The 12,419-nt window shown below is 38.2% G+C and overlaps 1 protein-coding gene across 2 annotated transcripts; it reads left to right on the top strand.

The window, feature by feature from the left end:
• Positions 1–3,162: 3,162 nt before the first annotated feature.
• MTX3 (metaxin 3) lies at positions 3,163–11,943 on the top strand. Of its 2 annotated transcripts, XM_001104637.5 has the most exons (9): positions 3,163–3,265; positions 3,760–3,829; positions 4,190–4,266; positions 5,170–5,262; positions 5,772–5,954; positions 6,101–6,177; positions 7,336–7,493; positions 8,779–8,867; positions 10,362–11,943. In XM_001104637.5, exons 1-9 carry the CDS (start codon positions 3,185–3,187, stop codon positions 10,470–10,472), a joined length of 939 nt encoding a protein of 312 aa, XP_001104637.2. In that variant the 5' UTR covers positions 3,163–3,184; the 3' UTR covers positions 10,473–11,943. The 2 variants fall into 2 exon arrangements, with proteins under 2 accessions (XP_001104637.2, XP_077861063.1); XM_078004937.1 differs by lacking the exon at positions 8,779–8,867.
• The last annotated feature ends 476 nt before the right edge of the window (positions 11,944–12,419 follow it).

The following is a 12,419-nucleotide window of genomic DNA, read 5'->3' as shown; positions in this document are numbered from 1 at the left end:
TGGGCTTTTTAATGGACTACACAGGAGGCTGCATGAGGCAGTATGACACAGTGGTTAGGAGTAAAAACTCTGAAGCCAAAACTGCCTGGGTTCAAATCTTGGTTCTACCACCTACTGGCTATATGGGTACTGATATTTTCTTCTGTTCTCAAGGAGGGACACAAAGATGTTAGTTAACCTTAGGAAGGTACCTGTGTCATGAAATCATTATGGAGATCAAGTGAGTTATGTTAGATACTTGAAGCAACTTCTGGCATGTAGAAATTGCTCCATAAATGCTCCATAAATTGCTCCATAAATTATTAAATGTTCATTACACATAAAATGATAGCATCTCAGAGATAAAAGAGCTTTTGCTTTATAAATGAATGAGCAGAGGTATCAATGCAAAATGATTGGCTCAAGCGCATATGGCTAATCAGAGGCCAAGTCAAGAACTCAGCTCTCCTGATTTCTATTCAGTGTTTGTTCTTTCCCCTCCTTAAGGATTTTATATCTGAACACAAACTACAGAATATTCAAGTTCAAAGGGATATTTAAGACTTTACAATTTAACTTTCCCATAAGGGACCATATACTGCACCATCACTTGTCACAAACCTTTCATCTTTCCCAACAGCACCATTTCCCAGATTATTAATCATCCAGACAAAAAGAGCCTAACAAACCTTGCACGGTGGCCCCCAAGTTAAGAAACACACAAAGGATGGGTATGGATGCCAAGGTCAGGTTGCCTGAGTTCAGATGACTATCACCAGATGAAACCATTTTTAATGATCATCTTTTGAAAAATAAGATTTCTTTTTTTGGGGAAAACATTGTCTGGGAGACTCATTATAAAGCTGTGATTCAGGCCATCCCACACAAACATGGATGTTTTGCAGATAGTATTCTTCCCGGTAGGAATCTGAAATTATGATTTTGATGAACTCTGAACAATACTCTAAAGCAGCCAGGAAAAGGCACAGGAGCCAACTAACCATACCAGGCATAATTTCTGAAGGTTTCAATTTTCTGTGTGGTTCTCTGCAACAGTATTCAGCCTGTTTGTGCAATTAGCTATGTTAGAGTTTTTAAATTCAATCTAACAGATACAGACTCTCAAGAGGAACTGCAGCAATAAAAGATTGCTATTATCTATGCACTAATAAACATGTGTGTAAGGATTCTTTCATCAGATGCAATGACATGCTATTCTGGTCTCAATTTGACACTAAGGAAAGAGATTTAATTTCTCTTCAATGCAAATGAAATCACTGTATGTAGCAGCAGCAGTACAGAGAAAGGCCAAACTGAGTAACTGTGTTACGTGTCCACTAAGAATGTTCATACACTCCTCTCAGTCCTGCTACAAACAAGGCTCAGGAAATCCACATTCTTTCTGTATTATTGTTTTAAATGCCTCATTGTAGAATATGGACCTTGAGCTTTATGGCTTAGGATTTTTTTTTTCTTTTTCTCTGCCTTGCCTTTGTCAGTCTATGGCTTGGCATTTTTAACCCTCAAAACAGGGAGGTTCCATTACAATCTAAAAGTTGAATTACTTTACTTTCTTTATACTGAAGACTCAACAGATAGTCTCCACTGATCACACAGAGAATGCATTGTCCCTCCTTTGTGTTTCTGTAGTATTTTGCTTATATTTCTAACACCACTCGTGATTATCTGACTTGTTACACCTTGGTGTGTGTATGTCTCCTTTGTGCACTGTAAACTCCTGAGGACAGAATTCATGTTTTATATATTTCTGTATTGTTCCAGAGCCTGATGATGTCTAAGACATATGGCCTGCTCAATAAATGTTTCAATAGTTTTAATGGTACATATGTTACACATTTTCCAGTTATACAGTTATTATTAATTCTCATTTCTGATATATCTCTTTTTCATTTCTGAGAACTCTTGTTTTTGAAACACGTAAAAAAGACTTTAGCAGGCTGGCACTGTAATTTAGATGACTATGTAAACAGTAAGGGAGTGCCTAGCAATTATTTGTTGAATAGTAATTTTATGAAAAGTTGCAGAGGTTTCTTTTGAGTTTTAGTTTTTAAGAAGACTCGACCATCTCAGTGGGATAGAGGAAAGAACTCAGAGGCATGACTGGGAGGGTATCGAAGAAAGACTACTGTGCTTTCTAGAAAAAAGACCCAGCACCCAAGTTCTAACTCTGAGACCCAGTCATACATTTGGATCACAGCATTTCCAAGACCAAAATTTCCTCTTTAATAGTTTTTCTGAGAAATTGTCAGGTTTAACGTCAAGAAATACTTAGTCCATGCTCATTAGGCCCACAAGCATGACTAGCTACAGGATTCGCGGGGCCCAGCCCAGAATAAAAATGCAGAGCCCCTTGTTCAAAACTTAAGAATTTCAAGACAGTGACTGAAGAGCATCAGCCAAATGAGGAGTCCTTTTAAGCATAGAGCCTTGTGTGGCTGCACAGGTCCCACACCTATGAAGCTAGCCCTCTTCTGTGAAAGACAAAAGGTTTGTAGCTAGGGAGAGAAGCTACAATTCAAGTATGCACAAGGGGCTGCAGGAACCCAGAGCTCCTAACTTTGTAAAAGCATCACTGGGAATGTGAGTTAAACTCATTTTTGAGGGAGAAGTTGCATAGGGAAGAAAGATATTGCAGATAGAAGGACCTGCACTGAAGGTGGGCAGAATTTACCTGACATTCAGAAATACTGTAACTTTTAAGCAGGATGGTGCCAGTGAACATGAGGGTGAGAACAGACTGAGGCTGGAAAGGTAGGCAGAGACCATATATATGGGAAAAGGGGTTGAACAATTACTGAGTGCCTCCTGTGTGCCAAGTTCTTTCCCTCCATGACATTTTAAACACCACAATCTTGTAAATACTGAGTCATCCCTATTTTACAAACAGTTAATTTAGGCATCACACAGATTTAATGTTCAAAGGGCTTGGAACACTCTAAGGAGCTAATAAATATTAATATTTGAAGAATTACTGGTGGGTCTGTCTGACTTAAGGTGCAGAACTCTTACCCTTTAGGCCAACCTTCTCCTAAGAGTTCTTTCTAATCCCTCCAGTCATTCTCTCCCCCATCTCTCAAGAGCCCCCAAACTGCCCTTCTCTCCCTTCGCCACGCCCCCGCGTTTCCACGTGCCGGAAATTAGGTGGCAAATTACTTCCGGGATAGTAAAGGTCGGCCCCCGCAAGATGGCGGCCCCCTTGGAACTCAGTTGCTGGGGAGGTGGCTGGGGGCTCCCATCGGTTCACAGCGAGTCCCTGGTGGTGATGGTGAGGCCGCCTCACGGGCCAGGGCGCGGGAAGAAGGGGCGGGGCTAGAGGCGAGAGGCTGACTTGCCCTGGTTTCCCGCTGCGCTGCGGGGTCCAGGAGGGCCGGGCCGCTGCACGCTGCATCGCCCCGGGCTCCCTCCCACCAACGAGTCCCCACCTAGCCTGTACCCCCGCCGAAGGCCGGCGGAAACGTCAAGGCTTCTCCGCTTGACTCCCGAGTTTTGTCTGCCTCACAAAGCTGTCTGGGCGGTGAAGTGAAACCCCAAAGAAGGGGGCGCGCCCTCCCTACTCTGCGTCCCCAGGACCTTTTGGGGAGCAAAGTCCCCGAAAGCCGGGTGGCTGGCGGCCCCGTGCCTACTTGAGATCACGGGGAGGGATGCGGCCTCAAAATCAGTCGCCTTCTGCCTTTGGGGGTGGGGCTGTGAAGTAAAGCTGCTCTGCAGCTTTGCGTTACGCACTTGGTCTAAAATGTTTGATTGCAAACTCTGTTTCAGGCTTATGCCAAATTTTGTGGTGCACCCTTGAAAGTCAATGTGATAGATAACACCTGGAGAGGTTCAAGAGGTATAGTGTAAACCTTTACACTCCCCTTTCTGTACTGTTTTTTTTTTCTTCTTGTATTTAAAGCTGTGAGGTATATAGCTATAATATTAAGGATTTAGTTTCTTACCGTGACCTTGGCTCTGTGTTGTTTATGATTTGATCATTCTGAGTAATACCTCAAAGTGCAAGCCAAATCACTGGAAATTATGAGAAATGAAAATGTTCTCTAGAACCGCTCTTTGTGAAACAGCAAAAAACCCAAGACAAGCTTACTCATTTTTTCCCCTCTAAATGTGCATCTGCTATAGTTTTTAGGGTATTGCAATCTCTTCAGAGGAAATCACACTGTGTCCTTGTATGTAAACTGTCTTTTGATTATAGGCGATGTACCAATTTTGACAACTGAAGACAACATGGTTTCTCAGCCAGCAAAAATACTAAACTTTTTAAGAAAACAGGTGGGTGGTTCACTTTGAAGAAGTAGATGAGTAGATTGTTGATCCCTGCATGTCGGGCTTTTTTTTTTTTTTTGCCAACTCATTAGACAATTGGAGATACCTGGGATAAGTTTTAAAAACAGATTTGAGAATCACTGCTCCAAAGCATGAGTTCTGTGATTTGAAAGTCATATGAAGAGGTAGTCAATTTATATTTTAATAACCTTTGAATTTTATTGAAATTTGTATGTAAGTAGATTTAATGTAGCCATTTTCACTATTACACTTATTGATAGGATTGTCTATTTTGTCACATAGTTGGTACACATTTTGTGCTGAGCATGACATCTGAGTTCTCACCAACTAGCAACTATATTATTTTTAAAAAGCTCTTATAGCAGTTTTATGGAATAATGTATCTAAATGTTTTAACAGTAGAGAGTTGTGTATCCAAAATGTTTAAACATGTAAAGATTTATATAAATGCAAAAGTTATTTGTTTTGCCAATACTGTGCTTAAAAAAAGTTGTGTCAATAACATTTTGAACTTTTATAAATTGGAAGGTTTTTTCTTTTTCCATGGGGAGAAACACAGCCAACTGGAACTGTTTCCTTCTTGTTAAAAATAATAGTTGCTTTTATTAAGTTTGTACTACATGCCATGCACTGAACTAGGTCATTAACAAGCATGAAAATAATAGTAGTTAATATTATAACATTTATTGACCATATTGCGTATGTGATGCCGTGCTAAGAACTTTTATGTGCATTAAGCAATAGGTTTCACTGGATTTGTATTTCTCTTTCTCCCATTTTAATACCACATTTGCTATTTGTGAGGAAAAATACGAATCCTGATTTGATTAGTTTTACTGTTTTGGGGCTGCTCTTTGACTTCTGAGTTTTGTTTTTTTTTTTAAATAGAAATATAATGCTGATTATGAACTCTCAGCAAAACAAGGAGCAGATACATTGGCTTACATTGCTCTCCTTGAAGAGAAGCTTCTCCCTGCAGTGGTGAGTGTTCTTAAATATTACAGTATTTTAGTGGCCTAGTTGCAAATGTACATAGTCTGTTTAGAAGAAAACCAATGAGAAAAGTCTTAAGAGAAAATTTTACTTATATGTTAATCTTAATTCTTTCATATTACTGTGAAACTGGATTCTGTTAGGCATTCAACTAGTATGTGAAACAACAAAGTAAAAGAAAATGTCATGTTGGAAATCCTTTGTGGGAGATGGATCTTTTTGCTGCATGTATAGAATTGGGTATAATTCATTCATTCAACAAATGTTTATTGAACACCTGCTATGTGTCAGGCCTTGTTCTGGGTGCTTGGAATATAGCAGTCAACAAAACTCACACATTTTAAAATAATCTTGTTTTATCCCGAGTCATTCTAATTGGAAAACTTGTATGAAGTCACTTCATATAAAGGTATTTATGAAAAACTTTCATGTTGATTGAGTGATCTTTCTTTTAATAAAAGAACATCCTGGTAGTGTTTTTTTCTCTCCCTTTGCAGCTTCACACATTCTGGGTTGAGAGTGACAATTACTTTACTGTGACAAAGCCATGGTTTGCTTCACAAATTCCTTTTCCTTTGAGTTTGATCCTGCCTGGAAGAATGTCTAAGGGAGCACTGAACAGGATTCTCCTGACCAGAGGACAGCCTCCACTCTACCACCTCCGAGAAGTGGAAGCACAGGTATAGTGTGGATTATTCTTCAAGCAAGGGCCCTAGAGAGAAAGGATAAGAAAAATCGCAGACATGAGTTTATCTAGAGATGCCTTCCTCAAAAGTAGTTTTAGAGTATCTTTTCTACTTTTGAGATATAATTTCATCCTTATTAGATATACAGAGATGCCAAGGAGTGCCTAAATCTTCTATCAAACAGATTGGGAACATCTCAGTTTTTCTTCGGAGATACGTGAGTATTCCCTTAAAAATCATTTTGATATTTTGTGCACCTATATTCAGTGAGCAGCTATTTAAAGCAAGTCCTCTTATCTCTCCAAAAGATGAGTTTTTCACTTAAAAAAAGAAAAGATTTAGGCCAGGTGCGGTGGCTCATGCCTGTAATCCCAGCAAGGCAAAGGTGGGCAGATCACCTGAGGCCAGGAGTTCAAGACCAGCCTGCCCAATATGGCGAAACCCCGTCTCTACTAAAAATACAAAAAATTAGCTGGGTGTGGTGGTGGGTACCTGTAATCCCAGCTACTTGGGAGCCTGAGGCAGGAGAATCGCTTGAACCTGGGAGGCAGAGGTTGCAGTGAGCTGAGATCACGCCACTGCATTCCAGCCTGGGTGACGAGAGCGAAACTCTGTGTCAAAAAACAAAACAAAACAAACAAAAAAATTTAATGGGCTTTTATTATAGGAAACTTTTTCTACCAGTGATAATCTAACATTGACTTAGTAGGCTGCATATGTGACTTTAAAACATCTAAGACTGTTCCCACTCTGCTTCCCGTCTATTTAACATTTGTGAGTGAAAATGAATCTATGACAATTTCATTTTCTTCTAAATAGTTAGAGTCTAAGCTACTCAATGAGTAAAACCTTAGTTGCATCATTTTTATAAACTAAAATGGATAGTAAACCTTTTAAGAGACTATATTGTATAATTCAGAATTGAGAATTTTGAAAAAAAATTAAACACCATCCCAAGTTAATATTTTCTTAGATGCTTTAAAAAATCCTTAATTTAATATTTTCTTTTATTTATTTATTTTATTATTATTATTATTATTTTTGAGATAGAGTCTCACTCTTGTTGCCCAGGCTAGAGTGCAGTGGCATGATCTTGGCTCATTGCAACCTCCGCCTCCTGGGTTCAAGCAAGTCTCCTGCCTCAACCTCTCAAGTAGCTGGGTTTACAAGTCCTTGCCACTACGCACCGCTTTTTTGTATTTTTAGTAAAGACAGGGTTTCACCATGTTGGTCAGGCCTATCTCAAACTCCTGACCTCAAGTGATCTGCCCGCCTTCATCTCCCAAAGTGCTGGGATTACAGGCATTGAGCCACTGCACCCGGCCTTTAGGTAATATTGTCTTATGTGCTTAAAAAATCCTTAATTTATTTCTAGGCCTTCTACCTTGGATGCCTATGTTTTTGGTTTTCTTGCACCTCTTTACAAAGTACGGTTTCCTAAAGTTCAGCTACAAGAACATCTGAAACAGCTCTCCAACCTCTGTCGCTTTTGTGATGACATCCTGAGCAGTTATTTTAGGCTTAGTCTTGGAGGTAAGCTGGCTCTTCTTCAGCTAATACTTGTTTGCTTATTCTCTTATGTATGTATAAGCAAAATCCACTACTTATTTTAATTTTAAAAGTTTGTGTATTGTCTTTAAATAGTGGTTGATAACACTTCAAGGATTTATATTTTTCTGACTTCATTTTTATTCTCACATTAGTTTTTATTTAAATAGAGAAATAGATATTTGCCTTTTATCTGTTCCTCTGGATTTTTACATTTCTTGCTTCTTGTTCTTTAAATATTACCCCTTTGAAGTGGGTCATGTTCTTCTAAAAGGTTAAAACCACAGGTATTAAGTCTTTGCTGAAAAAGAGTATTTATCCGAATGCAAAGGGACAATTACTTTAAATGATTCTTACCTGCTGCTTCTAGCATTTTCCTGCATGAACAGAAATCAGCAGCAGATTGATTTTGGTGAGGTACACTCCCATGATTCCACTACTTGAAAACTGATTGCATCAGAATGGAGGTATAGTAAATAGAGGGCACCTGTTACTTAGGATGTGCTTCGTTGAGAGAGTGGGGCCTTGTGCTTAAGTGATTCAGATACTAAATTTCTATTGGGAGGGTTGGCTGAAATTGTCCTTTTAAGAAACAGGTTATAAAGATAGCTGGCTTAGGTGGACAGCTTATTATTTTATGGTGGGTTATGTGTTCTGTATACAGGAAGGGGTTAGTAGTTTGGGAGTCATGAAATTAAGTAATGTTCAACCTTGTTAACTTGGGAGCAGTGGTTAGCAAACCTGATTATTTGACAGATAAAAAATCTTGGGTCCTATTCCAGACTTACTAAATTAGAATCTTTTAGGCATCAATCCTATGAATTTGTATTTTTAAGTTCTTCTAAATACTTTGGATGTCTGGTGGGCAACTTTTTGGGAGTTACTGCCTTGGAAAACTATCCAGATAGTTGTGACCAAAGACCTATTTGAAATGGGTGCAAGAAAGGAATAGCTTAAACCTGAGAAGGAAATGAGGACTACTGTGCTTTTTTTTTTTTTTAAATACTAATTATTGTGGCCAATTGCAGAACACTTGGTTAGCATTGTCTACTTAGCAGACAAATTTTCGTCCGTTTTGCTCAGGGTTTAATTTTGGAGCATTCAAATCCCTCTCTTCGCCTTTAAACCCAGAATGGTTTTCCTCTTTGCCTTTTTTGGGGAGGGTGGGGCACTGGACAGGGTGGGTAGACTCAAAATTCTTTCAATCTAAATAGCTTTAAAGGCTTTAAAAATTTCCTGTCTTTCTCTGATTTCTGTCCTGGCTTCTTAGGCATCTCTCCAGCTGGACAAGAAACGGTAGATGCAAATCTTCAGAAACTCACACAACTTGTAAATAAGGAATCCAACTTGATTGAAAAGGTCAAGTCTACTTCAATCATTTTGTCATAGCTTAGTATTTTCCTTTCTGTAGCTAATATTGTCATTTGGGTCACACATTAACTGTACCCTTTTAGTTTTTTTATAGAGTTTATTTTTCAGAAAACTGTTCAACTATACTTTCACTAAAGTTGTATGTAACATAGTGTTTTGAAGCCAGTAGTGGCCTGATTGGGGAAAGATCAGATAAGAGTATTGGGTTTACTTTTGCCACACAATTAGTACCCTTTAAGCTAGGAAATTCAAAAGATTTGCTTTAAAAAAACAAAGCAAAAACACTTCTTGCTTGCATGTCTGCCTCTCTGTCTCTTAAGTTAATGTTTCTTAAGATTGTAAGCACCGGGCTTATCCTTTCTTATTAACAGCACCGTAATGTTCTTTTCTTCTTTCCACATGAAAGTTTTATTTTTTCTCCTTCTCTTGTTCTTCTGTGCTGTAGATACAGTATGTGGTTTTTCACCAGTGTATATATTTTGCCACTTGGGGTGTTCTTTTCATGAGAGAAACACTGAGGAACTGGGTAGGGGAGAGAGCCAACAAAGGGAATTTCAAGGGCGATTCTAGTAGGAAAAATACAAAGAGGTTACATATTTTTTCCCCAGTAACTGATAAGCTTGCTTTTTTTTTTTTTTTTTTCCTGATACAAATAGTAATACTTACTGTTTTACAAACTCATAGGGCAGTGAAGCCTGAGGCCTGATGATACTGGCTAACAGTTTTTGAGGTCCAGCACTGTGTTATTTGAGCTTGATGTGGGTTACCTCATTTAGAACTGATCCACTGTTTAGAAAACCACTGGATTAGATGTAAAGAATTTATCTTTCTTTTTGCCTAATGTCCTAGCTTCCTTTGGTCTACATACTCTCAGCTTTAAAAAGCTGGTCTTTTTTGATTGGAATACAGGTCATTTTCATTGAGGCAAAGAAGTATAGTTGAAAGAATAATAGTTTTGGAATCAGAAGACCTGGGTTCAAGTTTCAGCTCTCATACTAGCTTGTGACATGGGGCAAATCACTTAACCTTACGGAGTCTCGGTTTGCTTATCTATACAACAGGGAAGGTCTGTGTCTGCATTTTCTTCATAGCGTATTGGGAAGATCAAATAAGATATTGTACGTGAACATAGTTTGCAAACTGGAGCTTAGTGTAACAGTATCGCTTTTACACTTACTATCAGAAGATCTCTTTAAGTTATGCTATGGTTGAGTTCAGTAGAATATTTATTTTTTCGAATTACTGTAATTCTGTGAAGGTATCAGGAATGAGCCACATTGCTGTTTACAGAAACTGAGTCAGCTGGTATTTGAGGTATGACATTTAGAATTCTTGAGATTATTTGTAAGAAAAAGATTTCTCTAGCAGCCCAGGAAACATATGGTTCTGTACTCTTCTAGGCTATAGTTTGGATGGGGAGGCCACAGTCCACATAAGTGGTGCCACAGCATTAGTCAGATGTATCTTTTGTACTTTCTACAGATGGATGACAATCTTCGCCAAAGCCCTCAGCTTCCTCCTCGGAAACTGCCAACACTTAAACTGACTCCAGCAGAAGAAGAAAATAATTCCTTCCAACGGCTTTCACCCTGACAGTAGTCATGGTTTGTGGCCAAAGTCAAATGATTGTTGCAGTAATCTCTTACACCAAGTGTGTGAAGGCAAAAAGAAGATACCATAATAGGTATTAAGGAAGACTCTAAACCAAAAGGAACTTTCTATGACATCTATTTTTATTACTATTATTATTATTAGGAAGCTTGTATTCTAGCTTGGCACTGCATTTTTAATAACATCAAAGAGAATGCTAATTGAACTTGGTGGGTGGGGGGAAGAAAAACACATCGTACTGTATACAAAAAACTGCCTTAATCATGGCAGATTTTTGCCTTTGGTTCATAGGTTGCTGACCAAAAGCTACAATTCTGTTCTGAATGTGCACTCCTAATTTATTTGAGTTAATTTATTCAATTTATTAACTTAGTTTTCTTAGACCAGGCTGAATACCTAATGTGTGGCTCTTTGGCTGAGGCTTTTTACTTCTGTTTAGAAATTTGATGCCTATTTTAGGAACCAGAAAAAGATAAATTGCTTCAGTAGAAGAGACCATATTTAGCTTTAAAACGTGATGAGGAACGTGCTTTTTAATTATGCTCTCATAAGTCTAATCTTTTGGGGGTTTAGTAGCACATAGATAAATATTAAAGGTGGTTACATATAATAACATCTGATAATACTCATTTCAGTATAACATTGGTCTTTGCTGATGTGTTCGATACACGTTAGGAAGGGTTCTTTTAGTTTAGTTGGGCGAATGTGGCAGTTTTAGACCTATGTATTTGTAGTACATCTTTAGTTGTATTTCTTGTATTAATTCCAGAAGAAGTGAATGTACTGGTCATCGTTACTATGCTAGGCTGTAAAATCTTACTGAAATTGCCCTCTTGTTAGATACTACTCAGGAGGAGCCCATGGCCAGGGTAGTAGAAATACTTACTGTGCATCTGGTCCAAGTTTTTTATGCTTGGCTCAGGCTAATATTCTTTCATAAGATGCATATCATGTAGTCAGAAGCTTTCTGACAACCAATTATTTTCCATATGTTTCACTTACAGTCAAAGAATACAAAGGAACAATCAGAAATAGCAGCTTTTAACAAATATTTTCTATTTATTGGTTGCTGAACTGTTAAGGGATTTGCTGTGTGGTAATTTTACTTATAATAGAAACTTGTTTATTTTAGTGGTTGAGGTGCTTCTGTTGTCCTAAAACCACTTCTGAGGTTTTCAAAATGTAGAACCATGTTTTTGATTAGTGTCTTAAAAGATTATTGTGGTGCTCATGAAATCTTATCAAGTCCTGTAGGAACCCATATGTTAAGAAAACAAGCTTTGTAGTCAAAAGACTCATCTAATTTGAGCTGAGTGGAGCTCAGCTGTGTTTGACCCACATCCTCCCAATTTGTTCTGTATTTAGGTAGTTATTTATACAGGAGTCTTTAAGTCATTGTAAATATTTTTTCTTGAAAGTTTTAACTAAATGAGAAATAAGGTAGTCTTCAAAATCTTGGTCATCTGTTTGGATGTATTTAGGGAAAGTACCTCATGAGTTGCACATTACTTCTACAACAGGGTGTGTGTGTGTGTGTGTGTGTGTGTGTGTATTAGGCATCTTCAAAGGCAGGTTATTAGAGTGTGTGTGTGTGTGTGTGTGTGTGTGTGTGTGTATTAGGCATCTTCAAAGGCAGGTTATTAGAGTGTGTGTGTGTGTGTGTGTGTGTGTGTGCGCGTATTAGGCATCTTCAAAGGCAGGTTATTAGATTCCAGCAGTCTAAAATCTGATTCCAGCAGTCTGAAATCTAAATATTTTATATTGGAAATCATGACTGTGAGACTTTATTGTCCTCTGGGATGGATGTGTATTGGAGAAGGGTGATTAGCACATTCATCAGACATGTGTTTATGCTTTGGTCAAGGCCAGTCATTTTTAATTATGATTTATATCAGACCCTTCAAAAAGTATTTGAAATACATTACAGTT

The sequence above is a fragment of the Macaca mulatta genome, chromosome 6, assembly GCF_049350105.2.
Source record: "Macaca mulatta isolate MMU2019108-1 chromosome 6, T2T-MMU8v2.0, whole genome shotgun sequence".
Lineage (NCBI taxonomy): Eukaryota > Metazoa > Chordata > Mammalia > Primates > Cercopithecidae > Macaca > Macaca mulatta.
This window is presented reverse-complemented; position numbering and strand designations above follow the sequence as displayed.

Coding starts and splice junctions, on each gene's coding strand:
- MTX3 (XM_001104637.5), top strand. CDS start 3,185: ATGGCGGCCCCCTTGGAACTCAGTTGCTGGGGAGGTGGCTGGGGGCTC. Junction 4,267..5,169: donor TAAACTTTTTAAGAAAACAG/GTGGGTGGTTCA, acceptor TTTTTTAAATAG/AAATATAATGCTGATTATGA. Junction 5,263..5,771: donor AGAAGCTTCTCCCTGCAGTG/GTGAGTGTTCTT, acceptor CTCCCTTTGCAG/CTTCACACATTCTGGGTTGA.